This window comes from Myotis davidii, unplaced genomic scaffold (genome assembly GCF_000327345.1).
Source record: "Myotis davidii unplaced genomic scaffold, ASM32734v1 scaffold1593, whole genome shotgun sequence".
Taxonomy (NCBI): Eukaryota; Metazoa; Chordata; class Mammalia; order Chiroptera; family Vespertilionidae; genus Myotis; species Myotis davidii.
The window spans coordinates 277015-304941 of record NW_006284711.1 but is presented as its reverse complement, the minus strand read 5'-3'; the positions used below and the strand labels follow the sequence as shown (position 1 = coordinate 304941).

Here is a 27927-nt window from a genome sequence, read left to right as displayed (position 1 = left end):
AAGCAGCGGTAGGTCTGGTTTTCTTTACAGGCAGGGCTTTGGGCACCTAAGATGACGCAATATTTGCGCGAGGTGGGGCGGGGCTCCGCGAGGACCTCATCCTGAAGCGATAATCTGGGAAGCGGAAGCGGACGGGACAGAAGCGACACTACTACGCCGTAGGCTGCTGTTACATCCCTGTCTTTTGCATCTCCTTGGGAGCCTGAGCTCGGCTACCTGACAGCACTAGAGGTGGGTGTTTTTCTCTGTTTCTCGAGCATCTTGGTAAAGATGGGCCAGGGACTGGAGGTCTGCACTGGCCTAGAGGGCGTTCCGAGCGGCTGGACTGGGACGGGTTCGGGCCCCTGGAGATGGGAGTGAGTTACGGAGAGGAGGTGGCGCCTCGCTCGTTCTGCAGAGGGGATGGGAGATTTGGGGGTTCTCTGTTTTCATCCCCGCCCCCCCCCACACACACAGTTTTCTCTGCCAAGAACGTGTTTTGTTTTTTGGTTGTTGTTGTTTTTTTGTAAAAAAAAAAAAAAACTGCTTGTTCTTTTAAGCCCGGTTCAGATGCTGTCTTCTCTATGAACCTTCCCTCCTTTCTTCCGAAAGTCTTTCCACTCGCCGCCTCTGCCGAGCGCTACTACTTCTCTTAGACCTCCCGACACCTCTTCTTGATTTAGTTTACCTCCTACCTGTCACCTCCTCTTGACTCCCAGGCTGGGCCAGGGCCCTCGAATTTCCCTGGGTGACTGCGGAGTGGTTGTTCCCGTGTCTTTGTCCTCCCAGCCGTTGGGCGCTGGGGCAGGAGCCAGATTCCACCCTTCTTTAGTTTCAGCGGAGGGGAAACAAATGCAAAGATCACGGATTTGGGAGTCGGGAGCTTCCAATCAGAGTCATACGCTGCCAGTTCCAAGCTGTGCGACCTTGACTTCAGTAAACCTTCTGGAGTTTAATTCCTGTATGCTTGCTGGGCTGTCAGGGACCGGACGGAAGGGAGGGGCTGAATGAATTTGGGAGAGGGGAATCTGCTATGCTTATCCATCTAGTACAGTGGTTCCCAACCTTCCTAATGCCGCGACCCTTTAATACAGTTCCTCATGTGGTGGTGACCCCTAACCCTAAAATTATTTTCGTTACTACTTCATAACTGTAATTTTGCTACTGTTATGCATTGTAATGTAAATATCTGATATGCAGGATGTGTTTTCATTGTTACAAATTGAACATAATTAAAGCATAGTGATTAATCACAAAAATATGTAGTTATATATGTGTTTTCCGATGGTCTTGGGCGACCCCTGTGAAAGAGTCGTTCGACCCTCAACGGGGTCTCGACCCACAGGTTGAGAACCGCTGATCTAGGATATGCTATGAGATTTGAAAATATTTCTTTACTGTTTACATTTGGGCTGGGCTATTACATGGGCTTTACATGATTTGCCTCTGTGTAGTATGTTTGTTGAACATACTGTTGAGTTTCAAAAGAGTTGTTGACAAACCAGCTAACCCACTGCCCTCATTTTACAGATGAGACTGAGTACCAGAGTGGGAATGTGACCTGCCCAAAGTCACAGAGCAATTGATAGAGCTAGAAAAGAACCTGAGCCTGTAACTGAAGAGAATCTTTCAGTTACCCTCTTCGGAGGTAGCCTTGAGGTATTTTGAGAGAGAGAGAGAGATGTGAGAGACTTACGTTGGTCGGTTGCCTCCTGTATGGCCTAGGTATGTGCCCTGGCCTGGAATCAAACCTGAGACCTGGTATGGTATGCAGGATGTGGCTCCAGCCAGCTGAACCACAGAGGCCAGGGCTCTTTTTCCTTTTTAAGAAGCACTTGTCCTCTCAGCTCCCTCAATCAGTTACCACACTTTCTGTAATTGCCTTTTTACTTCCTATCTCCTTGCTAGAATGTCACCTTCTCAGGGATAGAGATTGTAATGTCTTATTCTTTGTTCTATGTTCCCAATATCCAGTACAGGGCCAGGCTAATAGTTAGTGTCAGTTAATGATAACAGAAAAAAAAAAAACCACACATTAAAAGCCAGGCATGTTACATACAGTTATAGTTAAGTCTTCATGATGACCCCATAACATAGGTCCTATTATCTCCATTTTACAGATTAGGTAACAGAGTTAGTGAAGTGAATGTACACAGTAGAGGCTGGTGAAGACCTTTGGTGATCTGAGGATCAGCAACTAATTCATTTAATTTTCCCTTCTAGGTCTTTGCAAATTATCTTGTGGGGGAAAATGCCTAAAGTCAAAAGAAGCCGGAAAGCTCCCCCAGATGGCTGGGAATTGATTGAACCAACACTTGATGAATTAGATCAAAAGATGAGAGAAGGTGAGTCGGGGAGTTCCTGTCTGGGTGGGCTGCATCCAAGAGACAGGCTTAGACGTCTCTATGGGCCAGGCATAAATGCAAAGAGAGGGCACTACTGTGGTCTCCAGACCTGATATGTTTTGTTTGCTTACTAAGTCATAAGAATGCAGTAAGTGTCAGAAGTTTCATTTAGTAAGATAACACTAAATGAAAGGGGCCTCAAAAACATTTTTGGGCCAATTTTATTATAAAAGTTTTAGGGAATATAGATCAAATAGTTTATCTATAATTACTTACTATTTTGGTTGGATATATATTGAAAATAATACAAAATATATTTACTTGGAAAATCCTGTTTTTTTTCACTTTTTTTCTGAAACATTTTTATTCAGGTTTTTCTTATACTGACACTATTTTCCTCAACTTTGTTTCTGCATCATCAACCAGTTTTCCAGAATGCACCATCTTCACTTCCCTCTAAAATGCTGTATGATTCTGTATTTTGTGAATCAGTGTAGTGTGCTGTTTTGGAAATTTTATCTTAAGTCACAAGCATCTGTTGGCTTTATATGATCATAGCCATATAATTTACAACTTAATAAATTGCTTTTTGAAATGATCTTTTTTTCTTAAGCTCGAGGTAACTAATCTAACCTTTGTTATTATGAGGTCATACCTTCAGCAATAATTACTAAATCAGTGTTAAATTACTTAGCCTCTTTTTTTCAAAACCTCTATTAATACCCAGAACTTGCCCTCACCGGTTTGGCTCAGTGGATAGAGTGTTGGTCTGTGGACTGAAAGGTCCCAGGTTCGATTCCGGTCAAGGGCATGTACCTTGGTTGCGAGCACATCCCCAGTAGGAGGTGTGCAGGAGGCAGCTGATTGATGTTTCTCTCTCATCAATATTTCTTACTCTCTATCCCTCTCCCTTCCTCTCTGTAAAAAACCAATAAAATATATTTAAAAAAATACCTAGAACTTAAAGTAATGAAGATCATTTGGGGCTGAGCAATTTCTTCCCCAAACAGACCTTTATTCAAAATAAAGGAACTTGGAGAGTGCTATAAGATATGAAATTTAACGAGTCCTTGAAAAAAATCTTCCATTTTTAAGGGATAACTTTTGGGGGGAGAGTATTTAGAAGTATATGATTTTCTTTACCTCCAAAAGAAGTATTCTTTGTCCCATTTTTATTTAACCATGTTGCCCTTCAGCATTTCTTTGCTTTCCCACTTTACTCTTACTTCCACTATAAAGAAAGCAGAGTGGATGCCAAGTGGTACCAGACTTGGCTTCAGTGTTGGGCACCATAGGGAGGAAGCTCTGGGGATGTGGCAGACTGGGGAGGGGCAGAGGCTACTACTTACCTCGAGCCCATTTTACCATTTCAAATACAGGCTGAGCATTTCCAACCCCTCAAGAGAAGCCAGAAATCCAGCTATTTTATTTGAACTCTCCTAATTTAAAATTCAAACATAAAGAAGTATTTTTTGGGAGGAGCTAAACAAAGCCTGCCAGCTTCCATTTTGTAGCCTCCAGTACAAGTTTTGCCTGTGGAATCTGTGGCAGTGTTTCTAGGCCATGTGTGGCCTTTGGCCAAAAGGCACAAAGCCAGTGGCATTACCAGCCCTGTTCTCTTGATCTGAGAGCCATTAACAGAACCACTCACACTTAGTGGAGCAGTTGGCACTGTTACTTAGGAAGGAAAGTTTCTGTTTTCTCTTTGTTTGTCCCCAGTATTTCCTAGCTCAGTACAACGTCTCAGCTCTTCATATGTCTCTTAGCTCATTACTCAAGTTTGTGTATAGCCACTGTTGCCCTATAAGTCCCCCACAAAAAAGGGACTAAGGAGCAGAGGTGGTGGAAATTACGTGTGGCAGAGGGTTTTATGGGGATTTGACAAAGACTTTTTCTCTATGAACTGTAACTGAGACTTGTAAATAATTTTGTTTTTACAAGGACTTTAAACTAGTTGCAAATCGAGCATAACACTTGAATACTAAACATTTAATTCGACTTTTAAATAATAGTACTGTAAAAGAAGTGTTGCCAGGTTTTGAAGTTAATGGGCAGTTTTTGACATTAGCAAAGACGTAAAAATGTAAGTCTAGACTATGGCATGATGTCCCCTACCTCTGGTTTCTCATATTCTCATAGTGACGAGGCTCCACGTCACGCACTGAAAGCTGCCTTCCTCTTTGTGTGTGAACCTGTACAAAACGATATCCAAGAATGATCACATCTTGCCCTGGCCAGTGGCTCAGTCCACTGGAACGTCGTCCAGTACACCAAAAGGTTGTTGGTTTGATTCCCAGTCTGGGCACACACATAGGTTACAGGGTCATGATCACTGGTCAGGGTTTATATGGGAGACAACTGATCAATGTTTCTTTCTCCTTTCTCTCTCTCTATTAAAAGGAAAAAAAAATTTAAAAAGGGAGAAAAAAGAATATTCACATGATCTTGTGAAAATGGGTCCAAAAAGGGATTTTTAAAATGCAGGTGATGCTATGATTAAAAGATTGAGAGAAGATTCAAAAGCATAGGAAGGTTCCACTTCCAGGATGGCGTCATGCTCCCACCTTTCCCCAATGTTCTCATCTAGCCAACTCTACCCAGGTGACCAAATGTCTTCTCCAGTCTTGATGCCACATTAGACTATACCAACTACCTATTGGATGGGCCCCATTTAGATATTTTAAAACATCTCAAACTTAACAGGTCCAGAACTAAATCCTCATTAACCCACCTCAAAGCTGCTTCCCTTCTCAGGCCGCACACTGTGGAGCTTTCCTTGATTCCCCTCTTATTCCTATCCAAGCTTAGAGACATCCAGATTCCTACAAAGGGTGGCAGAACAGAGAGGGAAAACTGTTACAGATAAACAATACTTGAGACAGATCGACCAAATACAACATCTGGATGTTGTTTAGATCTTAATTCAGACACATAGTTGTCAACAGATAATTTTGAGGCAATCAATGAAAATTGAACATGGACTTAATATGGGATGCTAAACAGGAATAATGGTTGATTTTGTTGGGATATTGGCATTACAGATATTTTTTAAAGTCTAGTATGTAGAGATATATATTTTTTAAACTTTTAAAAATATATATTTTTATTGATTTTAGAGAGAAAGGAAGTGAGAGTGATAGAGAGAAACATCAGTGATGAGAGAGAATCATTGACTGGCTGACTCCTGCATACCCCCTCCTGGGGATTGAGCCCGCAACCTGGACATATGCCCTGACCTGGAATTGAACCAGTGGACGTTTGGTTCATAGGTCGACGTTCAACTGCTGAGCCCGGTCCCCTCAGCCCTGACAGGGTGGCAGGTATGCAGCTGCCTCCGGAGTCCCCCAGTCCCCTCAGCCCCCCAGCCCCCCAGGGCTGGCCCGAGGCACAGACAAGCCTCAGATGGTGGCTGCCCAGCCGCTCAGGGACGCCGGAGGCTCAGGTAACCAGGGCCAGCCAAGGCTTGTGCTGATGGCAGTGGCAGCAGCAGAGGTGTGATGGGGGCACCGCCTTCCCCTGATCGCCAGGTCGCCTCCCACCCTTGAGGGCTCCTGGACTGTGAGGGGGGCAGGCCAGTGAGGGACCCCCCCCTCCAGAGCATGAATTTTCATGCACCACGCCTTTAGTCTATAATAATAAAAGCATAATATGCCAATTAGACTGGACATCCTTCCAGATGTCCTTCTGGATGAAGCTGGGGCTGCAGCTGTGGGATCTAGGCAGCCGCCGTGGCTGTGAGGGAGGGATCCCGGCAGCCACTGCAGCTGCTAAGTCCTACTCTTGCATGAATTTCATGCATCAGGCCTCTAGTTTATCTTATAACTGGAAGTTTGTACACTTTTACCATCTTCACCCATTTTGCCCACCCACATCCCTTGTTGTTGTTGGGTTTTTTTAAATGCATTTTTATTGATTTCAGAGAGGAAGGGAGAAGGAGAGAGAGATAGAAACATCAATGATGAGAATCATTGATCAGCTGCCTCCTGCACACCCCCTACTGGGGATCGACCATGACCTCCTGGTTTAAAGGTCAACACTCAACCACTGAGCCATGCCAGCCAGACCCCTGGTTTCTTAAGGTCTCTGTTTAGATATCTCCTTTGTGCTTTCTTTGATCATCTGTATAAAATGGCAGTCCCTCCTTTTCCCACTTGCTCTCTGTTACAACTTAACTACTAGGTGTTGATCTGCTTTCCTTCCCTGGAACACAGCGCCAGGGCTTCTCTGTCTTCCCTACTGCTGTATCTTGGGCACCCAGAGCAGGGCTTTCTCCCCATGAGGCACACAGTGTGCTTTTGCTGTGTCCTAGCACCTACATCTTGATTCAATCACAGAAACTATCTGTTGAGCTGAATTATAAATCTTAGGTTTTAAAAATGGCCTCAGCCCTAACTGGTTTGGCTCAGTAGATAGAGCGTCGGCCTGCGGACTGAAGGATCCCAGGTTCGATTCCGGTCGGGGATGTACGCCCAGGTTGAGTTCGATTCCAGTCAAGGGCATGTACCTTGGTTGCAGGTATATCCCCAGGGGGAGGGGTGCAGGAGGCAGCTGATCGATGTTTCTCTCTCATTGATGTTTCTAACTCTCTATACCTCTCCCTTCCTCTCTGTAAAAATCAATAAAAAAATATATATATTTTAAAATGCCCTCAAAGTTGGAGAAATGGAGGTATGGTTTGTTGTTTTGTGTGTTGTTTTTTTTACCATACCTCACCTTTCTCCTGTGCTCTAAAAACCAAGAGGAGGTGGTAGATAAAGATCAACTTGTAACTAAGAGAATTGTCTGTGGCAGGTGCGAGCTGCTACCCGATCCTATATATATAGATGGAGCAGTTATTTCCTGCAGGCCTGCCATACTATGAACTTTCAGATTAGTCCAATTTTGTTTTTCTTTTATCCCTAAAGGATTTTGGTTGGCAATGAAAGTAGAGGTACTTTAAAGATGATTAGGATGCCAGTCTGTGGGCCCGGAATTATGTTGAGAAATTATTAGACTGTAGAAATAGGTTTGGAAGGATAAAGACCAGGGTGTTCACAGAGGTTATGTTTGAATTGTTTTGTAATTTATGTAATTAAAAAGGCATTTTAAATTTAAAATAATTATGCCCACAATTATGCTCAGTGGTTGAGCGTCAACCTATGAACTAGAAGGTGGTGGTTCAATTCCTGGTCAGGGCACATGTCTGGGTTGCAGGCTCCATCCCCAGTGTGGGGTGTGCAGGAAGCAGCCAATGATTCTCCCTCATCATTGGTGTTTCTCTCTCTCTCTCTCCCTGAAATCAATAAAAATATATTTTTAAAAATAATTGTTTAAATCATGTGGCTTATTCTGCTTTATTTTTAAAAAATAGCTGTATTAAGATATAAATCATATAATGTAAAATTTGCCCTTTCAGAGTGTTCAAATAAAGGGTGTTTTTAGTATAGTCACAGAGTTGGGCAACCCATCACCACCATCAGTTTCACATTTCATCACCCCGAAAAAATGCATACCTTTTAGTAGTCACCACCCCCCGCTCCCGCCAGCCATCTCCCAGTTCTAGGCTATCAGTAATCCACTTGCTGTCTTTAAAGACATAGAATCATATGGTAGGTTGGCTTTGGGGACTAGTTTCTTTCATTTAGTGTAATTTGAAAGGTTCACCCAAAAAATTTAAAAAATAAAAATTCATCTGTGTTGTAGCATGTATCAGTACTTCATTCCTTTTTATGACTGAACTAGTGGCCCAGTGCATGGATTCTTGCACATGGAAAGGAAATTATTAGAAGAAATATTTTAATATTCATTATTCACCCTTTATAATAGAAGTGTCAGAGATGAAAGAAAATTAGTAAAATGTATATGAAAATAATATATAAATTAATAAATAAACAATAACATGACATAATAACAAAAACATGTAAAAAACAAAAACATGATATAAAAACATTGATAAAAACAATGACTGATAAAATGATTAAACTTATTCTAATATCTCCCTGTATACCACATTAAGAGTAAAAACACTTTCAGAGTGCTTGACTAATTTCCCTTGTGATGAAATATTTACAACTTGAACTTTATCATCACATGCTCTTTGAACTTGAGAAAAAGCAACATATAACTCACCATGTCCCAAAACGGGTTCAGGTAGGAATATTCCTACTCTGTCTAGATTGGGGCCAGTGAGAGCTTTATATGTATCGCGCATGCGTGAGTCAACGTTTATTTTTAAATTGCCAGTGCACGTGATTATATCCCATTTATTGTTTACATTGTATCTGTTTATTAGTTGATGGACACTGGAACTGTTTCTACTTTGTGGCTATTGTGAATAATGCTTCTGTGAACATTCACATACAAGTTTTTGTGTGCATGTGTGTTTCTGATTCTCTTGGGTATATACTCAGGAGTAGAATTGCTAAGCCATATGGTAACTCTGTTTATCTTCCTGAGGACCTGCCAGGTTGTTTTCCACACAGACTGCACTAGTTTACATTGCTATCAGCTGCAAGTGAGGATTCCGATTTCTCCACATCCTCACTACTTGTCTTTTTTTAATTGTGTCTCATTTTTTATTGTAACCACCCTAGTGGGTATAAAGTAGCATTTATTCTTTATTCCTCCTTATTTAAAAACACACACCACTATATCCTGTGCAGAGTAACCCTGCCTGCCAAAATAAATTAAACACCTTTTTCTCCCCAGCTGAAACAGAACCTCATGAGGTAAAGAGGAAATTGGTATCTCTGTGGCCTATCTTCAGGATCCACCACCAGAAAACCCGCTATATTTTTGACCTCTTCTATAAGCGGAAAGCCATAAGCAGAGGTAATTGGCTAGATTCTCTCTTAGCCTTTCCAACTTGAGTAGCTTTGAGATTTATTTAAGTAATGGCTCTATTATAGCAACCTCAGCAAGTTTCATGATTTTTCTTACCACTAAAAAAAAAGGTGTGGGGGGGGCAATGTTGGATATTCTAGTCAATGAAGAGTAGTGATGGGCCAGGGGTGGGCAAGCTTTGTTTTACCATGATCTGACAGAACTTTTCCCATCTTTTTGACAGAACTTTATGAATATTGTATTAAAGAAGGCTATGCAGACAAAAACCTGATTGCAAAATGGAAAAAGCAGGGTTATGAAAACTTATGCTGCCTGCGGTGCATTCAGACACGAGACACCAATTTTGGGACGAATTGCATTTGCCGGGTTCCCAAAAGCAAGCTGGAAGTGGTAATGTCTCTAACCCTGTCATGACTGACTTTTGAATTTGATGTCACTGTCACTTCAGAATTCTGTCCTAGTTGACACCAAGAGAGTTTGTACTTGTCGGGGCTGGAAATAATTTGGCTTCTGGATGTCCTGCTGGCCATTCCCTCCCACCCCCCTCCCAGAAGCGAGTCCCTCTGTTCAGGAAGCCATGCTAGACAGTTTGGCAGTAATTGTATTTGCTTTGTCTGGGGGCCAGCCTCAACTCCATCTTTGAGCAAGTTATTGAATTCCATACCTCACTTACAAAATGGGAGTAATAACATCTACCTCTAAAGTGGTTGGGAGGACTGAGTCAGGGAAGGGTGAAGCAGTCATTAGTACTCACTCTTCAGCTGTGCTTTTTTTTCCAGGCTCGGCACTTTAATTACACTATTTCTTCTGTCAGAACTTTTGAGTTACAAACCTCGGAAATGGTGCTGGGTATGCAGTAACTGAGCTGAGAGCACAAGCCCCTCTGAAATGGGGCTACAGGAGGCAGAGAAGTTACTGGGATGTTGGCCATTAGTGGCCTTTGAGTGTAGCCCGTTGGCTGACAGTTGTGGGTCCAGTTGGCAGCTGAAGCCAGATTTTTCACCTTCTGGTTTGGCCTTTCACAGTCACCACAGGGACCCTTTACTCTGCAGACCAGTTAGTTTGTAGTTTCAGCTCTGGGCCAGGGCTTTAGCTCAGTAGGCAGCTGTCTCCCTGAATCATCTGGAAAGTTAAAGACACAGCATTCTGAGCAGTGGAAAGTGAACGAGGGCTGCCTCCCCAAGGGAAGGTTCTGGGTGTTAGTTATCTGGGGCAGTGTGGCAGGAGCTCCTCTGAGACCACAGGATTCCATGGCAGTGTCTGGTGGGGAGGTACTCCCCCAGCCTTAAGGCCAGGACAGAGCCTGCTTTGGATTTAGTTTGGTTTCACCATCAGATCTTATTTGCTTAGGTAAGGGTCTTACTCCAAAAAGAGAAAAATAAATATAAACTACTGCTTTGAGGTCTTCTGTCTACTAGACGGGCCCCTGGCCTGGGAGAAAAGACTTCTGCTACTGTACAGATTCAAGTGCATACCATTCTCTCCCCATGGCCTACTGGAAAGTTCCCCAGCCGAGGATCTGAGACCCTTGAACAGTAGGAATCCCCCCCCCCGCCCCCCAGCTCATAGCAGGGTATATCATGCTCACTTTACAGAATAACAAGAGTCACACAGATTTTCCCCCCTTTTGGGAGAAATGTGTTTAATTGGCTTAAATTAAAAGTACAATGAGTTGTAACTTTAGTGTCAACAGCAGCTGTTTCCATTTTCACATGGGAACTGAATTTTTGCCATCCAGAACTGTCATAGAGGAGTGCCCTATAGGGAGTGACTCCCATTGTCAATTTTCTCAGTGGGAGGATTACTACGTGTGGGTGGGGGGAGGAGGAATATGCTTGGGTGCGGTGTCTCAACTGTCTTCTGTTGCAGGGCCGGATCATTGAGTGCACACACTGCGGCTGCCGGGGCTGCTCTGGCTGAGGCCCTTGGGCCCTGACCCCTTTCCACCCAGGACTTTGGACTTCTCAGGTTTCTGCCTGTCGTGCCACCCCCTTTCCTGATAGCTCTCCTGGCAGAGCAGTGCCACAGGACAGAGTTGGAGCATGGTCTCTGTGTGTGAAGGCTTTGGTGTTCATCAGCTGTGATTTGTAGAAATAAAACTTTTAAACCTTTAGGCCATGTGATAGTTCTTTACAGAGCCCAGTGGGAGAGCACCAGGCCATTGGGACTCAATCCTGACTCCACCTCATAGGTGCCATGTGACCAGGATCAAGCTCCCTGGGGATGACAACCTCTCAGGTGAAGATGGCCTGAGGTGATGTGCCAAAGTGGCCCAAGCTGTGCTGGGATCTGCTGTGAACTAGTCAGGCACCCTGGGCCCAGCATTTGTCTTTATACAAAATGCAGCAATTCTTACTCTGGCCAGACCTTGTCCGCATCCTTGAGGCTACACCAGCATGTTCATGTGTCTTTAATATGAAAGGGACTCCTGAAGTTCCCACAAAGCACTGTGAAGGCAGTGTGCACTTTGTTGGATGGAGATCCTCCTGGGCCTCCTCATCACCTGCCCCCAAGGCCTCTGTCCACATCAGCCTCAGAGACAGTGTCTTGGTCCCCCGTGGGCTTGGTTCGGAACTTCTGCCATGGGTGGGGGGTTTCCTCTGCTGGCATCATTTTCAGCCACTGCTTATAATAAGCTCGAAAGCCATCGATCTTCTCCAAGTAGGTGTTTTTCCCTTTGTACTGTAATTGAAAAGCATGAAATTCAAGGATTCAGAGGCGCCACAATTAGAATCACTGCATGCTGCCTACAGCTAATCTTAAACCACAGCAGCTGGCTCAGGCCTCAGGGAAGCTGTGGAAAGGAGAGGGCACAAAAGCTGTTGATAATACCCGAGTATACTCTTGAAAAGCGAAGTTGCTATACCATAAGGCTGACCCAGATTCCCATCTGCTAACAGCCCTTCCTAAATATGTGTTGTTCTCCTATACCCAAGGATGTTACTCCAGCCCCTAGCTAGAATCGCTAGGTCCCACCAACTCTACCTCCACAGTCTGCTGAGTGCTTCTACCTCTGCACAGCCACTGTCTCCCTGGTGACTGTCATCTCAGCACTGCTGCAGTGGCCTCTACAGAGAGGTGGGGAAAAAAGGAGGAAACGAGATGCACCAGGCAGATACCAAAAGAAAGCTGGTGGAGGAATAGACAAAAAACAAAAGTACCAGAGATAAACTTACCACATGATGATAAAAGGGTTGATTCAAAAGATTTAACAATTCTAAACCTGTATGTATCTAACGTAGCATCAAAGTACATAAAGCAAAACCTTCACAATCACAAACAGAAATAAGCCCACTCTCATAAGGGAATATGAATATATGATTTCAATACAATAAGCTTTTAGTACTTAGGTAGTCTGGGGACTGCTGACAACCTGAGAAGAACCTTAGTGGGCCCTACACCACAGGGTGAAGAGACAACCTACTAACTAGATATCTGCAACATGCAACCAACAAGACTAGTATCCAGAATATATAAAGAACTCAGAAATTTATAGAACTAAACCAACTGCTCAAAGGCACACAGCTATGTCCTCTGCCTGGCATACTATTCCCTGCTATCACTAATTCTTCCTGTGCCTTCAATGGCATTCAAGCATCACACCTGCACAGCTGTCCCTGACCCCATGCCTCCATGGTGGAGCTTGGTGTGTCCTTGCCAACTTTTCTCCCTACCCATTGGGATGGTGCTTCTCAGGCTAAATCTGTGGCACATGGTCTGACTCAGTAGGCCTAAAATCTGAACCCTCAGATTCTGATATCCTCAGAACGGCAGCCAGAAATGGCCATTACAGAACAGATTCTATCACTGCCCTACTGCCGCCCCCTTTCACTTGACAACAGTCCGTATTGGGTACAGGCAGAGGGCAGGCACCAGGGATCCAGGTGAGCAAGGCAGAGACAGTCTCCACCTCTAGGGGCTTAGAATTTCATGAAGGGGAGAGTCACACATGTAATTATAAGCTGTGAAACATGGTGAAAAGAAATAATGCTTTATGTAATGGGAAGGGAGGCAGTCAGCTGAGTATCCTCTAAGAGCTGAGATCTTTCTACAAAATGAGATTGGAGCCAGTTATGTGAAAAAGCCGAGGGAGTCTATTTAAGGCAGAGAGAATGCAAAAAGCCTGAGGCAGGAAAAAGGCTGGTGTCATCTAGAAAAGACAGAAGTACAATTGGACTGACAGAGTGAACAAAGGGAAGAGTGGCCTGAGATGAAAGCCATGTGGAGGAGGGACTTGCAAGCTGTGGTCTAAGGAGTTTGGGATTTTTCCTAAGGGTAGCCACTGACAACTTAAAGCAAGGGAGTACCAATCCCAGAAGGCCAGAACCAGGGGTGGGAGTGACACTGGCTAAGGTGACAACGGGCACATTAGAGCTTGGGGCACATACCCGGTCAAAGGTGGGTGGGTACTGGGCTGCAAACTCCAGTTGGCGGATGATGACTTCATTCACTGGAACTCTGTTCTGCCTCATGTCCTTCAGGATGTTGATGAGATAGGTGTAGTCCAGCTTCTTGAGGGCCGCATTGATGAGAGTGCTGTAGATGTGGGTGTTGGGGGTCAGCTGGGATTTCTGGAACATCACAGACATACAATCAGCGAGATGATGGTGATGGTTGGAGGAAAGCCCACTGCAGCATGTCCAGCTTGGTGAGGTACCCTGCCAGTCAAGTCTGCTCTGCAGACTAGTGACCTGGGACAAGAAGGGCAGGACCTCCAAAAGGAAAGCACAGATGCCCCACTCTGAGGCTCCATCCCACAGGGCTCAGTACCTTACCCTCAGTCCTGAAGAACGTGGAGAGAGAGTATTGCTCTCAGAGATCACGGACTCAGGCAGGAGACCACCTCCTCAGTTCTTGGCTGTGGGTTTACTGTACCCCCTGAGCCCCAACCCAAGAATTCTGCTACATCCCTGCTCTCTATTCTCCAAAGTGTTGGGGCCAAGATCTGTCCCCACCCCTCAATCTCACCCCACTGCCACTGCTTTCAAGATTGTAACATCCCTGCTCTCAATGCCCATTCCTGCAGCAGCTCACCAGGGTCTACTTTCTCCCAAATTGGGCCAATGATCATCCTACCCTTGAAGCTAGAATGACCCCACTCTCCCTCCCCCACCCCCACAATTTATTCTACCCAACCAGCTCCCCATAATTCAGCTTTCTATAAGTACACCTTGCAGAGGCCTGGGAGGTTTGGGAGGACCCCCACTTCCTGCCACCCAGATTTCTTCCTGAGCACCCCCAGAGTGCACCTCAGCACCATGGGTCCTGCCCAGGCCCGGGCTCACTCACCTTCATGTCTGCCAGCAGCTGCAGACCATCCTGTGGTCTACGGCATCCAATGGCCAAATTGCAGAATGTCTGTAAGTTGGGGACAATTCCCCTCTTTGCCAGGACTGGCAGCAGCGCCTATCAGAATAGACATGGCATCACCATAAGCTGTACCCCACCAGCCCTGGCAAAAGCTTTGTCTGTCAAAACCCTTGGCTAGCCGAGGCCGGTTTGGCTCAGTGGATAGAGCATCGGCATGCAGAGGTCCCGGGTTCGATTCCGGTCAAGGGCATGTACCTGGGTTGCGGGCACATCCCCAGTAGGAGATGTGCAGGAGGCAGCTGATCGATGTCTCTCTCTCATCGATGTTTCTAACTTTCTATCTCTCTCCCTTCCTCTCTGTAAAAAATCAATAAAAAAATATATTTAAAAAAAAAAACAAAAAACAAAAAAACCCTTGGCTAGATGCTGGAGACCCAAGGGGTAGAGCTTTGCTCCAAGGCCTCAGGCTCCCTCTGCTGGCCACATTGAGCACTGGCCTCAGCCTATTATTATTCAAGGGCCCAGGTTTCTGGTCCAGCCACCTCCCCAGAATTCAGCTGTTCCACAAGTACACCTTGCATTCTAGATTGCCTGTCTCCAATATGCTGTCCCTTCTCCCTGAATGCCCTTCATACTCCTGTCCCCCTCTACTCTGTTGGCCATCCATCCCTGCACTTGGGCTTTCAATGTCCATGGAGTACCAGAGGCCTTAGGGGCTCATGGTCCTGTGTTCCAGGGTGGGACACGCCGACAACAGTGTGGTAAGTGCTGGCTGAGCCGGAGAAGGTTCCACAGAGGGGCTCTATCCTATCTAGCTTATCTAGAGAAAGGTGCACTCTGCACTGTGAGCCTGAAGGCAGAGGCTGTCTTTGTCATCTTTGATGTGCACAAGTGCCCAGGTTAGTACTCTGGCCAAAAAAGGCATCACATAGAAACGTCATATGAATGGAGGGCCCCAGTGTCCTCATCAGTGAAGAGGGTGTCAGTAAACAAAATGGAGCTCTTAGAACAGCATCTAGCGTAGAGTAAGTGTGAAGTCAGTGAGGTGGGGTGGCTGAAGGGTAGGGATACTCAGGAGCCACCAGCCACCAATCTGTGAGCTCCTTGAAGAGGGCTGGGAAGGTAGCTCACTCGATTCCCAGCTTTTCACCAGAGCCCAGGCCCAGAACAGGGGCTCTGGAACTGGATGACACACCTGGCAAGGAAGACAGTCCCACAGTCGGAAGGTCAGAGGAGGGAGGGGGAAGGAGGGCTCCAGAGCAGAGTCCTGCGCCTGCCTCCACACTCACCTTTGCCCCCTCCAGATCACCCAGCTTGCTCTTCTTCCTCATCAGAGTGTTGAAGAATGTCACATCGACCTCCACCTGGTATGTGTCCAGGACAGTCAGCAGTGAGGACTCTGCGGGGCTACCAGGATCTACCACCTCAGCCAGAAGCGTGAGGGTTTTGATGTCAGGCCGGAGTCCGTGCTCTGCCATCTTGCCCAGGAAGCCCTCCAGGCCCCCCATCAAAGCCAGCCTGTCTGCTGACGTGGTCACGGTCCCAAAGGAGACCACAGCCGGGGGGACTGGCCCCAGAGTCAGGAGGTTAACCTTCAGCTCCCGGGGAGGCGGCTCTGAGGCCACAGAGGCAAGGGCCACAGTGTGATCAGGGTCCACTCTGGTTTCCATCTCAGGCTGGGCCTTGCTGAGGACTCTGGCCTCCTGAGGCTCTGAAGGCCTTTCAAGTGTCTGAGAAGGTTCCAGAAACAACTGTCTCTCCAGGGTCTCGACGTGCAGCCTGGCTGACAGGCTGTCAACCGTCCCAGCCTGGGCTTTCCTCCTTGCCTGCCGCCCACCTGCCCGGGGCTGGAGCAGCACCATCTCTTCCCTGGGTCTCAGGAGCAGTGCTGAGGCTATTTCTGGGTCCCCGAGGCCGCAGTCCCGAGCTGCCCCCAACAGCAGGTTGTAGCCATGCCGGTTTGGCTGGAGCCCCAGACTCAGCATTTGCCTCCACACCTGCCAGGGAGAAACAAGCCTCAGCTCCATGCTCCCTCTCAGGAGGGAGAAGGCACTGAGCCAGTAACGACCTGGCAAACACAACGGGTGCAGGAAGGACTAAGTATGACTCCACGCCAGGCTCTGGGCAAGAACCTGGGAATTCTATGGGAAACTTCAGGGGATTATCACTCCCTTCCTCTTTAGCCCACCCCAAACTGTTCTGTTTCATCCTCTGCCCTCTCTCAGGGCCCCTGTACCAGGGAACAGGCTTCTCCCTAGGCCTCTGCCCACCTCTGTACTCCCTTGGGGGTGGATGGCCAGAGAGGCTAGGTTATGGAAGAGTCTAGGCCAACTTAAGGATTGGATTCAGCTGCACTCCCTGAGTGCCTACTGTGTGCCCTGCCCCAGGCAGCTTTCTCACACTTGAGAGCATAAGCCAGGTGTGGGTGGCGGGGGACTTAGCCAGGTTGTGGGCCTAGCCAGCCCCATTTCCTCATGCAATGAGATCATTTCCATCCCCACGGCACAGTGTCTAGTATGCTGTGTGTTCTCCAAAAAGCTGTGATGTCTGGGTGACTGACACCAAGAGGGCACCACATGGGCTCAAGGTATCACTTGCTCCTCTTTTTATGCTCAGGTGAAAGCCACATTCAGTGGGCCTAGAGCTCTGACTTCTGCCCTCATCAGGGACCCCTGTGCAGGTGAGGCAGGGGCTGGTCAGGCCCAGATGGGCACATCTAGCAAGAAGGCTGCGATCCACCAGTCAGGGTCTTGAGGAGGGCAAGGGTCTTGGCAGGCACCTCCTCAGGGAACATTGACAGAGTGAGTTTCAGCAGGGACACAGACCCTATCCCAGAATTCTGACTCGAGTCAGATGAACCTCAGTTCCAATCCCAGCTCCACTGCTTAGTGGCTGTGGGACCTAAGACAAGTTACGTAAGGAGCCTCAGTTTCCTTATCTATAAAACGAGGCTACTGGTGCCTAGCTCAAGCAGTTTAATAAGTGCAAGGCACTGTGCATAGCTGTTAGTACTACAGACTGTTTCTAACTAGAACAGATCTAGGCCAAGGAGAGGAAAGACCTAGGCCTCGGTTGGTTTTCACTATAAAGCTTGCTGATGGCCAGAGGATGGCCAGTGGCCACTCCTTCCAGCGAGTCTGCATTGGCGGGGAACGGGCAAGCATTTGGTCCAAGGCTGTCACAGATCACTAGGGCTTGAACTCTGTGTGGACCAATTGCCTGGAGATCCTGATGAAATGCTGATCTGGATGCAGTGTGTGTGTTTTGTTTCGGGGGGTGGAAGGGGAGATGTCTGTGACCCTGGCAAGTCCCAGGTAAGGTTAATGCTGCTGGTCTGAGGGCTACCCTTGAAGTAGGAGGGCCCCAGGTGAGCTGCCAGTCCTTCTCTACTTGGAGGAGCTAGCACGGCTGTGGTACCACTGCTAATACTGCCTACCCAGTTCTTCCTGGGATTAGAGCAGCATGTCTCAACACTGATGTCTGTGAGACTCTCCCAGAACTTCATGCAACTCCTGGGTTCCCCTGCAGAGAGGCTGAGGGGGTGGCTGTGAGACATGGTTGAGCAAGTACCCCAGGTGATGTGCTGCACGGACCATAAGCTTGGTAGATGCAGACCGGCTGCACAGAAGGCCGCTGAGCTAGTAGGAGACCATGAGCTGGCTGTGCCCTCACTCTCAGCAGCCATGCCACCACCGCTTCCTAGGGCTCCTCTCCCTGCCATCTGTAAAATGAGGTGGGGCAAGTGAGCACTGTGCTCTGGGAAGACCAAAACATGGCAAACATAAAACACCCAGCCCAGGGCAGTAACAGGAGCTCAAGAAATGCACAAAGGATCATCATTTGCACCAGACACAAGGGCACAGAGTGTGGGTGGTGGGGGCAGGAAAGGCACGAAGGCAGAGTCAGGAGGGACAGACCTGCAAGGCATATCGGAAGCCTGTCTTCTTGTCCTGGATGCAGCCCACGAGCAAGTAACTGAAGGTCTCCTCTGTGACCGCATGTCCTTTATGAACAATTTCCTAGGGGAGGGAATGAGGCGTTCCTGTTGGGAACCTGTGGCAGAGCCCAGACCCGCCCACTGGGTCTGGCTCAGGACAGACATTCCTGGGGCAGGTCCAAGTCTGCACATTGTGAAGAGGCTCAAACCAGCTCCTGAGCTGTCCAACTGCTGCCTGCACTTCTCTTCCTCTCTTTCCCAGCTGCTCCTATCACTTCTATGCACCCCTCTGCAAAGACCACCCCAGTGGTCACTTTTAGCCCCTGTACTGGAAACTGAATTGCAAACCCCATAATTCTGCCTCTCCAGCAGGGCAGGCTCACTCCAGGTAACCGACCCAGGGACTGACCGAAGGCTGCTCTGTACCACACGGTGCCTGGACAGTCCACCAGGTCCCCTTACCTGGAATGGGCAGGTGGGACCTTGCTATGTGTGGTGAGGAAAAGCAGTCAGGTCACTCTGGGCAGCAGGTAAGAACAGAGTGAAAAACGCCTGAGGGAAGAGTGTGAGGACAAGGCTGCCAAGGGCATGCTGAGCGCTGACACTGCCCTGGTCCTCCGGAGGTTTGATTGTGGGGACCTAGAGCCTTCTCTGCTTCCCATAAGGCTGTTTCAGTGTTAACTCACATCTGTCCCACTTCCGGGCAAGCTGAGCAAGCACACCTATCACCCGCTCATCGTCTTCCATACTCAAGCCCTGTATTGGTCTCCTCTGTAAAGTGGAAATTGAAAACCCTCTTATGGGGCTGCTGAGGAAGATAAGAAGCTACAAGTCAAAGCCCATGTTCAGCACTCCCATGCCTCCACTCACCCATTTCCCTCGAAGCCTCACAGCGCCCTGGTACTAGGGCTTGGGCTCCTACTACTCCTTCTATGCAGGAGGCCCTCCCCGGTGAGCAGACTCATCTTTAGTGCTATGAGGCCACCCTCCCTGTGGCACCACCAAGTCCGACACAGATCCCCCTGTCCTCATGGGGTTAGGGGCCTGTCTGACCCAGGCCTCTGAGGTCAGGGTCTCGTCAGATTTATCTGTGAACCCCAGAGCCCAGCACGGGGTCTGTCTCATTGGTCTCTGAACCTTCCTGTGAGGGACACAGGTGGCCACAGCCTCACACCTGCTGCATGGGACCGGTCCCAAGTGGGAGGCAGGGGGGAAGGGCATCCCCACCTTAAACACATCGAGGCACATCCTAAGATCTGCACACTTGGCTGCCACCTTCAGCAAGGCGTGATATGTTTTCAAGTTGAGCTGGAAGTTTCTGGCCTGGAGCTGCTGCCGTAGCTTTAGGGCACTCTGCAGAGCCGAGTCCTTCCAGGGGGACTCGGCGCAGACATTGAACAGGGCTGTATAGGTGGCATCGGAGGGCTCCAGGTCCCGCTTTTTCATCTGTGGAGATGGGGAGAAACTTAGAGGCAGCTCTAGGGTCAGCTGGACACACAGGTGACAGGCACCCAAAGGACACTAGAGGGGACTCCATCACTGCATCAAACAGGCCTGGGAGCAGGGCCTGCACGAAGGCAGAGCTGAGAGACACATCAGGGCTCGGCTTTCCAAACCCAACTCAGCCACAGGGACTCTGAAAACTGACCCCGCATCCCAGTTACTCCGAACGAGAAACGGTCCTCCCCAGGGCACTCATCAGCTCACCCTTGGCCTGAGGTGCTTTAAGCAGGGTCTTCCTGATGCTCTCACCCTCTGGCCAACCAGGTCACCCTGACTGTTAAGGGGCCTGGGGTGGGTCTGCTCTGGGAAAGGGTGGGAGGTAGCAATCAAAGCCCCACTGCAATGCTGACTAACTGAACAGTGGTGGGCACGTTAGTGCCTCACTGAAAAACATAGGAATGATACTGTCACCTTGAAAGGTGTTGCAAGTGTTGGGTAGAAGAGTGACCCCCAGACCAGTAGCGGCCAGGAGCATGTTACTACAACACAAACTCCCTGCGGAGTCACAAACCCCAGGCTGGGGCCAACACTGTGCTCATGAAGCCCTCCAGTGACTGAACTGGTAAAGTCGACCGCTCACTGTTCCCAGATAAGGGCCACCTGACAAGGACAGGCAGGAGCTGCTGCGGAGGGGTGTGAAAAGCCCTACCCCAGGGGTAACCTTGGACAAAGTACTCCATCTCTCCAGGCCTCGGCTTCCTCGTCTGAAAAATGGAGACGGTGATCCCGACGCGAGGATGACAGCAATTGGTATGTACTCACACTGTCGACAGATGTGTACTAAGAACTTACTGCGAGTCAGGCACTGGCTACCAGTGGTTACCAGGACAGATACAGCCTGTCTCACTGAGCCTACACTCCAGAGGGTGAGACACACACCAGACAAGTCAACAGCCAACAACTGTAGTAAGTGCTGTGAAGGACGCCCACAGAACAGGCTGGAAAAATAGTGCTTCGCGGTGGGGAAACCTGGCAAATACCACGTCACCAAGTGCCCACGGCAAATGTCTCCTGTGGTAAGTCATGGTGATGTTGTGAAGACCTTACATAAGAAGGGCACGTCACCTCTGCAATATTCTCCCCCCAAACCCATAACCCTAGTCTCAGCATGAGAATGTACAAATTCTCAAATGAGGGACATTCTACAAACCCCCTGACCAGTACTACTCAAAACTGTCATGACCAGGAGAAACATGGAACCTCAGAAATGTCACGGATTGGAGGAGCCAGTATGGAAACTGGATTGGATCAGAAACAGAACGGTTATCAGTGGGAAACTGGTGATATCCAGATACAGTTCTGGAGTTAGTTAACAACAATGAACTATGAACTAACAGTGGTTTCTTAGTTTTGACAAATGTACCATCTAATGTAAGATGTTAACATGGGGGGGGGGGGAGTATGTGAGAAATTTCTATATTATCTTTGCAACTTTTCTATAAATCTACAATTATTCTAAAATAAAATGATTATGGGGGGTGGGCAGCAGAAAAGTAATAAAAAATAGCTAAGGTTAAATAGAATGGCCTGGGCTTCTCTGAGGAGGTGCTGTGTGGGAAGTCACTTAAGGATCCTCTAAGTGTAAGTGCTGCTAAGGACTCTTAACCAAGAGCCACAATAAATGTGCTCCCACCCCACCCCCTTCACTTAGTACCTGAGTGCTTTTCTGCTGGCTAGGTGATCAGGGCAGCCAGCCTGTGGTTTTTCTATGCCAAGACATTTAATCAGGTCTTTTAAAGAATATGTCACTTTATCATTTGTAAGTATAATTCCTCCCCCTTGCTCCCCCTGGAGGTGATCAGGCCTGGAGTAGGAGTGTTCCAAACGACAAGACTAAGGCTCCCAAGAGTCCTTGCTGGAGTAAGGGATGTCCCAGCTTCTGGATGCAGAAGAAGATGGGATCACTGCTGCTAGAGTCCACTGCTCTTTCCTGACTCACAAAGGAAACAGTTTCTCGGTTCTGAGAATAACAAATACGATACACCCCAGAGGAGGGTGAATGTGAAGTAAAGTCATGTTCTAAGAGAATAAAAGCCCTTGTTCAAAGGACCAACTCTGAAAAAATAAAAAAGGAACCAATTTTGAAAGAAAGGTGCACGCGTGTGCGTGTGCGCGTGTGTGTGTGTGTGTGTGGTGGGGGTGGGCGTGTGAAGATAGGGACGAGAGAAAAGGAACACAAACAAACTGGGAAATGGAAAAAGAAGAGGATCGGTGGGGCCTCTGTGGCCAGGCAGATGCTGGAGGACTTCCCATGTGATCTCCTGTAATTATCCAAGATCATCTCCATTTACAGATGATGGGCCTGAGGCCGAGAGGTTAAATCAACTGCCCAGAGTCCTGTGCTAGCAGGTGACTCATTCAGGATCAGCATCCAGCTCTTTTTGGTCCCTAAACCCATGCTCTTTAGAGTCTTGCCCCTGCCACCCCTTTGCCCCCACTCACATCGTTGTAGAGCTGGAAAGCCTTCTTCAGGTAGCCAGCCCGCCCACAGCCCCCAATCAGCACCGTGTAGTTGCACTCAAGGGGCTGGAGTCGCTCCTCCTTCAGCATCTGCCTCTCAAACAGGTCCAGGGCCTCAGCCAGCTGGGGGAGGAAGAAGGGAACAATGAAGGGGGTTCAGGGTGGCCTCAGAGACCCTCAGCAGAGGGAGGGAGTTTGAGATTGTGGGTCCCTCCCTGAGCCCAAGACCAGGCCTGCCCAAGAGCTAAACACCGTCCTGGGCCACTGCCACCAGCCTCTTGGCCCCTGTGCTCTGCAGCATGGGAGCTTTGTGTAGCCAGGAGGGAAAGCCCGCTGGACGCCCACCACCTGTGAAACTCCACCCCACCGACAGCCTCCTGAGACGGTGCAGAACGACAGCCTTGAGTGACCAGCCTCCTCCAACTACAAACTCCCTTGGCCCACAGCTGTCTTTGACCCACCCCCACCCCTAAGCCATTCCCCTTTAAATCCTTGCTTCACTCCTTTACTCCTTATTTTTTCATCCATTAATTCAACCAGTAGTTACTGAGTCCTCTATGCCAGGCAAGATCTATTTGCTGGGGATAAAGCTGAGAACAAGAGGGGGCTCCCTCTTGGTGTTCATCTTCTAGTCTGAAAAGACAGACACCAAATGAGACAACTAAGAGAAACATATAGTAGGTCAAGTGGTGACACATGCTATGAACAAAAATGAAGCAGTAAGTGCCAGAGGGTGTGGGAGGTTCAGTTTTAGATACGATAGCCAAGCAGAGCCTCAGGAGGTGACAGGTACGTAAAGATCTGAAGGAGGTGAGGGAAGGAGCCCCATAGCTATCAGGGAACAGCCAGTGCAGGAGTCTGCCTGGGAGCTGGAGGACTGCAGTAGGTAAGTGGAGGGATGAGGGTGGCAAGGTAAGGGGAGGGATGAAGGGGTGATGGTGGCAGATCTTTCAGGCTTCATAAGCCGTTGTAAGGACTCTGCTTCTCTTTATTTCTCAACTTTTCATTTCAAAAACTTTCAAAAATACACAAAATGGAGAACAGCGTTAACTACAATGATGAAGGTTTGGCCAATCTTGTTTCATCTATACTCTGCACTCCCCCTATAAACAGAATTTTTAAAAGCAAATTCTAGACATCCTATCATTCCATTCATAAAATCTTCGATACATACTTCTAAGAGAACTTCACACATAAACAGAATGTCATTGCCGATACCTAAGAAAGTGAACATCTTCAATGTCACTGAATATATTAGGAGTTCTGGAGGGAGGAGTAACAATAACTGCTTTCTACTTTAACAGGATGACTCTCTGTTAGAGTGGCATCCAGGCAGGAGATGGGAAGCGTGGCGGGGAGACCTGTGACAGGTGTAAGGGGGCAAAGAGAAGACTAGGCCTGGGCGTTCAGTGGCGATGTTGTGAGAAGTGTTAGGATTGGCAACATTTTGAAATTACAGCTGGTGAGAGAAAAGGAAGAGTTAGAAATGACCTGAAGTCATTTTGCCTGGGCAGATGTATTTAGTGAGATGAAGAAAGTGTAGTGAAAACAAGGTTGGGAATGAAAATTTCAGGGCAGTGTGAGTAAGTGTAAGGGAGAAGCTGAGGAGGTAGCTGGATACACAGATCAGGAGCCCACGGGAAGGACAGGCTGCAGTGAGGAGGGGTCACCTGGTACAGCATCCAGGGTGAGCGAAAACAGGAGAAAAGAGCCCTGAGCACCCACACCTTTAGGACTGAAAAGGTAAGGCAGGCCCTCACACACAAAACTGAGCTACCAGGGATGTAAGAGCCAGGAGCGGCAGAACCCAAAGGTCCCTCACCTTTCCTTCCTTGATCAGGCGCTTGCACTGAAAGAAGTACCAGTAAGGGGTGTTTCTTCGGCCCCGCCATGATTTGGGCTCCAGCTCCCGTTCATCATCTTCTTCATCTTGCTCCCTGAGCCGTAGGTTATACAGCTGGGCCGTCGATTTGCGGAACATTCTCCGGGAGGAGTATTTATCGGAGAGAGTCCCAAAACTCTCTTCCTCCTCTTCCTCCTGGGTGGCCATGGGGCTGGGCTGGCGTGGGTCAGAGCTGAGGCTGCGAATGTTCTTCTGGCTCCCCTGGCTGAGGGGCAGCTGAGAGAGGGAGCTGCTGAAGGCTGCTGGTATTGGCCCAGTCAGCCCCATGGACCTCAGCCACGCAGGCCCTTCCCTACCTCCTGCCCACCTGGCTCTGAGAGGGTCAAGGTGTTGCAAGATGGACAGTCCCAGGGGGCGGGGGCTGGAGAAGAGCCGGGCAAGTCTCACCAGGTCCATCTCTGGCTTTTACCTCCAGGGCCTGGCATAGGTCAGAAAAACAATGAAGTCAACTCAGGTTCATAACCCAAAAAGGCAGAAAGAAGACAGAGAAGTGGTCACAAGCATGAACCCTGAGGTTAGAAAGCCTAGGTTCTGCCAAACAACCATCCATGAGTCCTGCTCTGGCATCAGTCTCCTCACCTGTAAACTGGGGTTAACGATATCGTCACCCACAGCATCTTGAATGAGGTCTCAGTTACATAGCATGCAACACAGTTTTGGCACAGTAGGCACTGAACAGATATAAGCTAGTGATATTATCAGGCTACCAGTGGCCCGGTGCACAAATTCATGCACATTGAAAGGAAATTAGTTTGAATAAATATTATAATATCGCTATTTGCCCTTTCTCCATAATAGAAGTGTCACGATCGACAATGACAGATGGAAACACACGCATGTGACTGGCGCCAGCAAGAGCTTTATATCTATAATAAAAGTGTAATATGCTAATTAGACAAGACGACCTACTGGACGAAGCCCAAAGGCGGGGGCTGAGGCAGAGGTGGCCGCAGCAGCGTAGGGAGCCAAGGCATCTGCAGCAGCAGCAGGGGGCCAAGACCCTTGCATGAATTTCATGCATCGGGCCGCTAGTATATAAACTTACTTAATTAGACCTGCTTTCTGATGTAGCTAAACTTTTTCCAGCCCAGTGAAGCACCCCAACTTCTTTCAGGTAATTGTCAGCAACACAGCAGTAAATATCAACACAAAGCAGATTACTATTGTAGATCACGCAGGGAGAACAAAGTGTAAAATATTTAACTGCAGCAGTGTTTGACTATATTCTGCACAGTGAGAAAACCTGAAGTCATTTTCAAGGTCCACCATTTCTTCTTTTCAGTCAGATCAAGTTTCTAAGCTTTCTAAAACTCTGTTTTCTGGCTAATGAAAAGAAAATAGGATCCCACCGAGTCTCCTATCTACCTCCTCTAGGACTTCTGTGAGGATCAAAAGAGATGAAGCATGGGAAAATGCTTCACAGACATTTGGTTAAAGTGTGAAATGTTTGCACCTGGCTATAAAGCAAGCCGTGTTCCTGGGCTGAAGAAACTGCAAGGAGGCTAGTCGCTAGGGAGAGGAAGCCGGGCGCTGCTACGTGATGTCATTACCCAGATGGTGGGACACTTAGCATATCAGCCTTTTATATGGAGATGATCTAAGAGCACAGGTGCGGAAATGAGAGCTGAGTTTGAGACCTGAACAGAGTTGTGTGACTGTAACCATTACTTGACCTTTCTGTGCCTCAACTTCTTCAGCTGCAAGATGGGGATAATCCCACTCACCTTACCACAAGGTTATAAAGATTAAATGAGGTGTTTTTAGCACAATGTCTAGCATTTAATAAATGTTCAAAAATTACAGCTATCATTTATTCTTGGGGGGTGGGGGGGAATGTTGGTATTTTGGGCCTATGCCCAGGAAAGATAATTCAAGCACTTCTTTTCTGCAAAAAGTTGTGGACAGATGGGCTAGTTGTGGACAAAAGTGCTGTCCAATATGGTAGCCACTGGCCACATGTGGCTACTGAACACATGAAACATGGCTAATCTGAATGAAGATGAGCTAGAGGTATAAAATACACACCAGATTTCAAAGACTTTGTACCAAAAAAATGTAAAACACACAATTATTTTACAAGATGAAATGTTAATCTTTTCGATGCACTGGGCTAAAGAAATGTTAACAGTAATTTCACAGTTTCTTTTTGTTTTCTTTAATGTGGCTACTTGGACATTTAAAATTACATATGCGCTCACACTATATTGTTATTGGACAGTGCTAGGCTAGAGGTTCTGCTCTTCATACTTGAAACTCTTTCATAAAGAGTATCAAAATAACCAGCATGAAAAAATGTTCAGGTCTAGTTATATCAGATGATCATTGGAAAGACGTCAGAGGTGGTGGCAGATTGAACAGATTCATAACTGAGGCCCAGGGCGGGGAGGGACTTGCTGGGGGCCCTGCAGCAGAGCTGTGGGCGGGCCTGGTCAGCTTCCCAACTGGGCTGGCTTTGAGCCCCCAGCTCAACCTTGGCGGCCGCACTCACTGCCCCTCTGGCCTGTCCCCCTGGGGTCCCCGGCTCCTGTGAGGGTCAAATCGGACAACCTCTCTTGACCAGCACCCTAGTGACACCAGTGCAGAGGACCTTTATCATTCCGTGTCTGCTGAGGCCTGAAACTCAATAAAAACAACTGTGAAGCCCTAACCCGTTTGGCTGAGTGGATAGGGGTCCTCAAACTACGGCCCGCGGGCCCTGCCGAAAACATTTGTTTTTTTACTTCAAAATAAGATATGTGCAGTGTGCATAGGAATTTGTTCATAGTTTTTTTTTTAAACTATAGTCCGGCCCTCCAACGGTCTGAGGGACAGTGAACTGGCCCCCTGTTTAAAAAGTTTGAGGACCCCTGAGAGGGTCCCAGGTTCGATTCCGGTCAAGGGCATGTACCTTGGTTGCGGGCATATCTCCAGTAGGGAGTGTGCAGGAGGCAGCTGATCGATGTTTCTCATCGATGTTTCTAACTCTCTCTCTCTCTCCCTTCCTCTCTGTAAAAAATCAATAAAATATATTTTTAAAAATGTGAACACATATGTAATTCTAAATTTTCAAACAGCCACATTAAATAAAGTGTTTACCTGCATTAAATGAAATATATGGGTTTACAAAAAATATATTGAAATAGGTATGACATGTTTTACAAACAAACTTATCTGTAGTAGTATATATGCTTCTTTTCAACATACTAAATAACAAGACCCTGTGATGTCAAAGAGCGGTGATGGAAATAGCTTGCAGGTGGTAGCTGCAGACACTGTCATTTCCACTCGTCCCCACCTGACACCACGACTCGGTTTTGGTCACTGCTGACACCACACGACCGTCAGGGAAGGAAACGCTGCTTCCCGCAGAGACGATGAAGGTGTAATTTTCTTCCAGCCCAAGTCCATGACCCTGCCAGACGAATACCTGAGTTAGAGATACGCCGCCGCTGTCGACCCGACACTCCCCGGGGCCGCAGGCCACCCCGACCCCTCCACGCGGGCCTTTTGATACCCGGTTTCCTCGCCGGACGCCCCCGGCTCAACCGGGCCTGTTCCGGTCCAGATCCCGGGCTCCAGTGAGGGTCAAATAGGAACTCGCTCCGAGTCCCGCCCGAGGAACGCGCGCCAGGCGTCCGCGTCGACCCCGCGGGGATCCGCGCCCCCGCCTCGCCTCTCAGCGCCGCGCA

At 47.9% G+C, this 27927-nt stretch overlaps 2 protein-coding genes across 4 annotated transcripts; one reads left to right on the top strand and one right to left on the bottom strand.

Moving 5' to 3' along the window:
* Positions 1 to 11259, top strand: BUD31 (BUD31 homolog). Its single transcript, XM_006755024.2, has 5 exons — positions 1 to 231; positions 2203 to 2324; positions 9012 to 9134; positions 9370 to 9536; positions 11016 to 11259. Exons 2-5 carry the CDS (start codon positions 2231 to 2233, stop codon positions 11064 to 11066), a joined length of 435 nt encoding a protein of 144 aa, XP_006755087.1. The 5' UTR covers positions 1 to 231; positions 2203 to 2230; the 3' UTR covers positions 11067 to 11259.
* A 253-nt stretch (positions 11260 to 11512) lies between these two features.
* Positions 11513 to 27920, bottom strand: LOC102755603 (pentatricopeptide repeat-containing protein 1, mitochondrial). 3 transcript variants are annotated; one of them, XR_435228.2, is made up of 10 exons: positions 27534 to 27920; positions 24179 to 24677; positions 22339 to 22479; positions 19621 to 19839; positions 18374 to 18475; positions 15746 to 16453; positions 14436 to 14552; positions 13535 to 13717; positions 12132 to 12275; positions 11749 to 11828 (listed from the first exon to the last, which is right to left on the bottom strand). XR_435228.2 is itself a non-coding variant. In XM_006755025.2 (9 exons), the coding sequence occupies exons 2-9, from the start codon at positions 24653 to 24655 to the stop codon at positions 11646 to 11648; spliced, it is 2130 nt and encodes a 709-aa protein (XP_006755088.1). In that variant the 5' UTR covers positions 24656 to 24677; positions 27534 to 27920; the 3' UTR covers positions 11513 to 11645. The 3 variants fall into 3 exon arrangements, 2 of the variants coding, with proteins under 2 accessions (XP_006755088.1, XP_015412883.1); XM_006755025.2 differs by lacking the exon at positions 12132 to 12275 and having other exon boundaries at positions 11513 to 11828; XM_015557397.1 differs by lacking the exons at positions 12132 to 12275; positions 27534 to 27920 and having other exon boundaries at positions 11513 to 11828; positions 24179 to 24994.
* Positions 27921 to 27927: the final 7 nt, after the last annotated feature.

Excerpts from the sequence above, each read along its gene's own strand:
- LOC102755603 (XM_006755025.2), bottom strand. The coding sequence starts at position 24,655 with ATGGACCTGGTGAGACTTGCCCGGCTCTTCTCCAGCCCCCGCCCCCTG. Across the intron at positions 16,454-18,373 it reads GCTTCCGATATGCCTTGCAG|GTGTGGAGGCAAATGCTGAG; the intron begins GTCTGTCCCTCC and ends TCTCCCTGGCAG. Across the intron at positions 14,553-15,745 it reads GTGATCTGGAGGGGGCAAAG|GCGCTGCTGCCAGTCCTGGC; the intron begins GTGAGTGTGGAG and ends CTATTCTGATAG.
- BUD31 (XM_006755024.2), top strand. The coding sequence starts at position 2,231 with ATGCCTAAAGTCAAAAGAAGCCGGAAAGCTCCCCCAGATGGCTGGGAA. Across the intron at positions 9,135-9,369 it reads GCGGAAAGCCATAAGCAGAG|AACTTTATGAATATTGTATT; the intron begins GTAATTGGCTAG and ends TCTTTTTGACAG. Across the intron at positions 9,537-11,015 it reads CCAAAAGCAAGCTGGAAGTG|GGCCGGATCATTGAGTGCAC; the intron begins GTAATGTCTCTA and ends CTTCTGTTGCAG.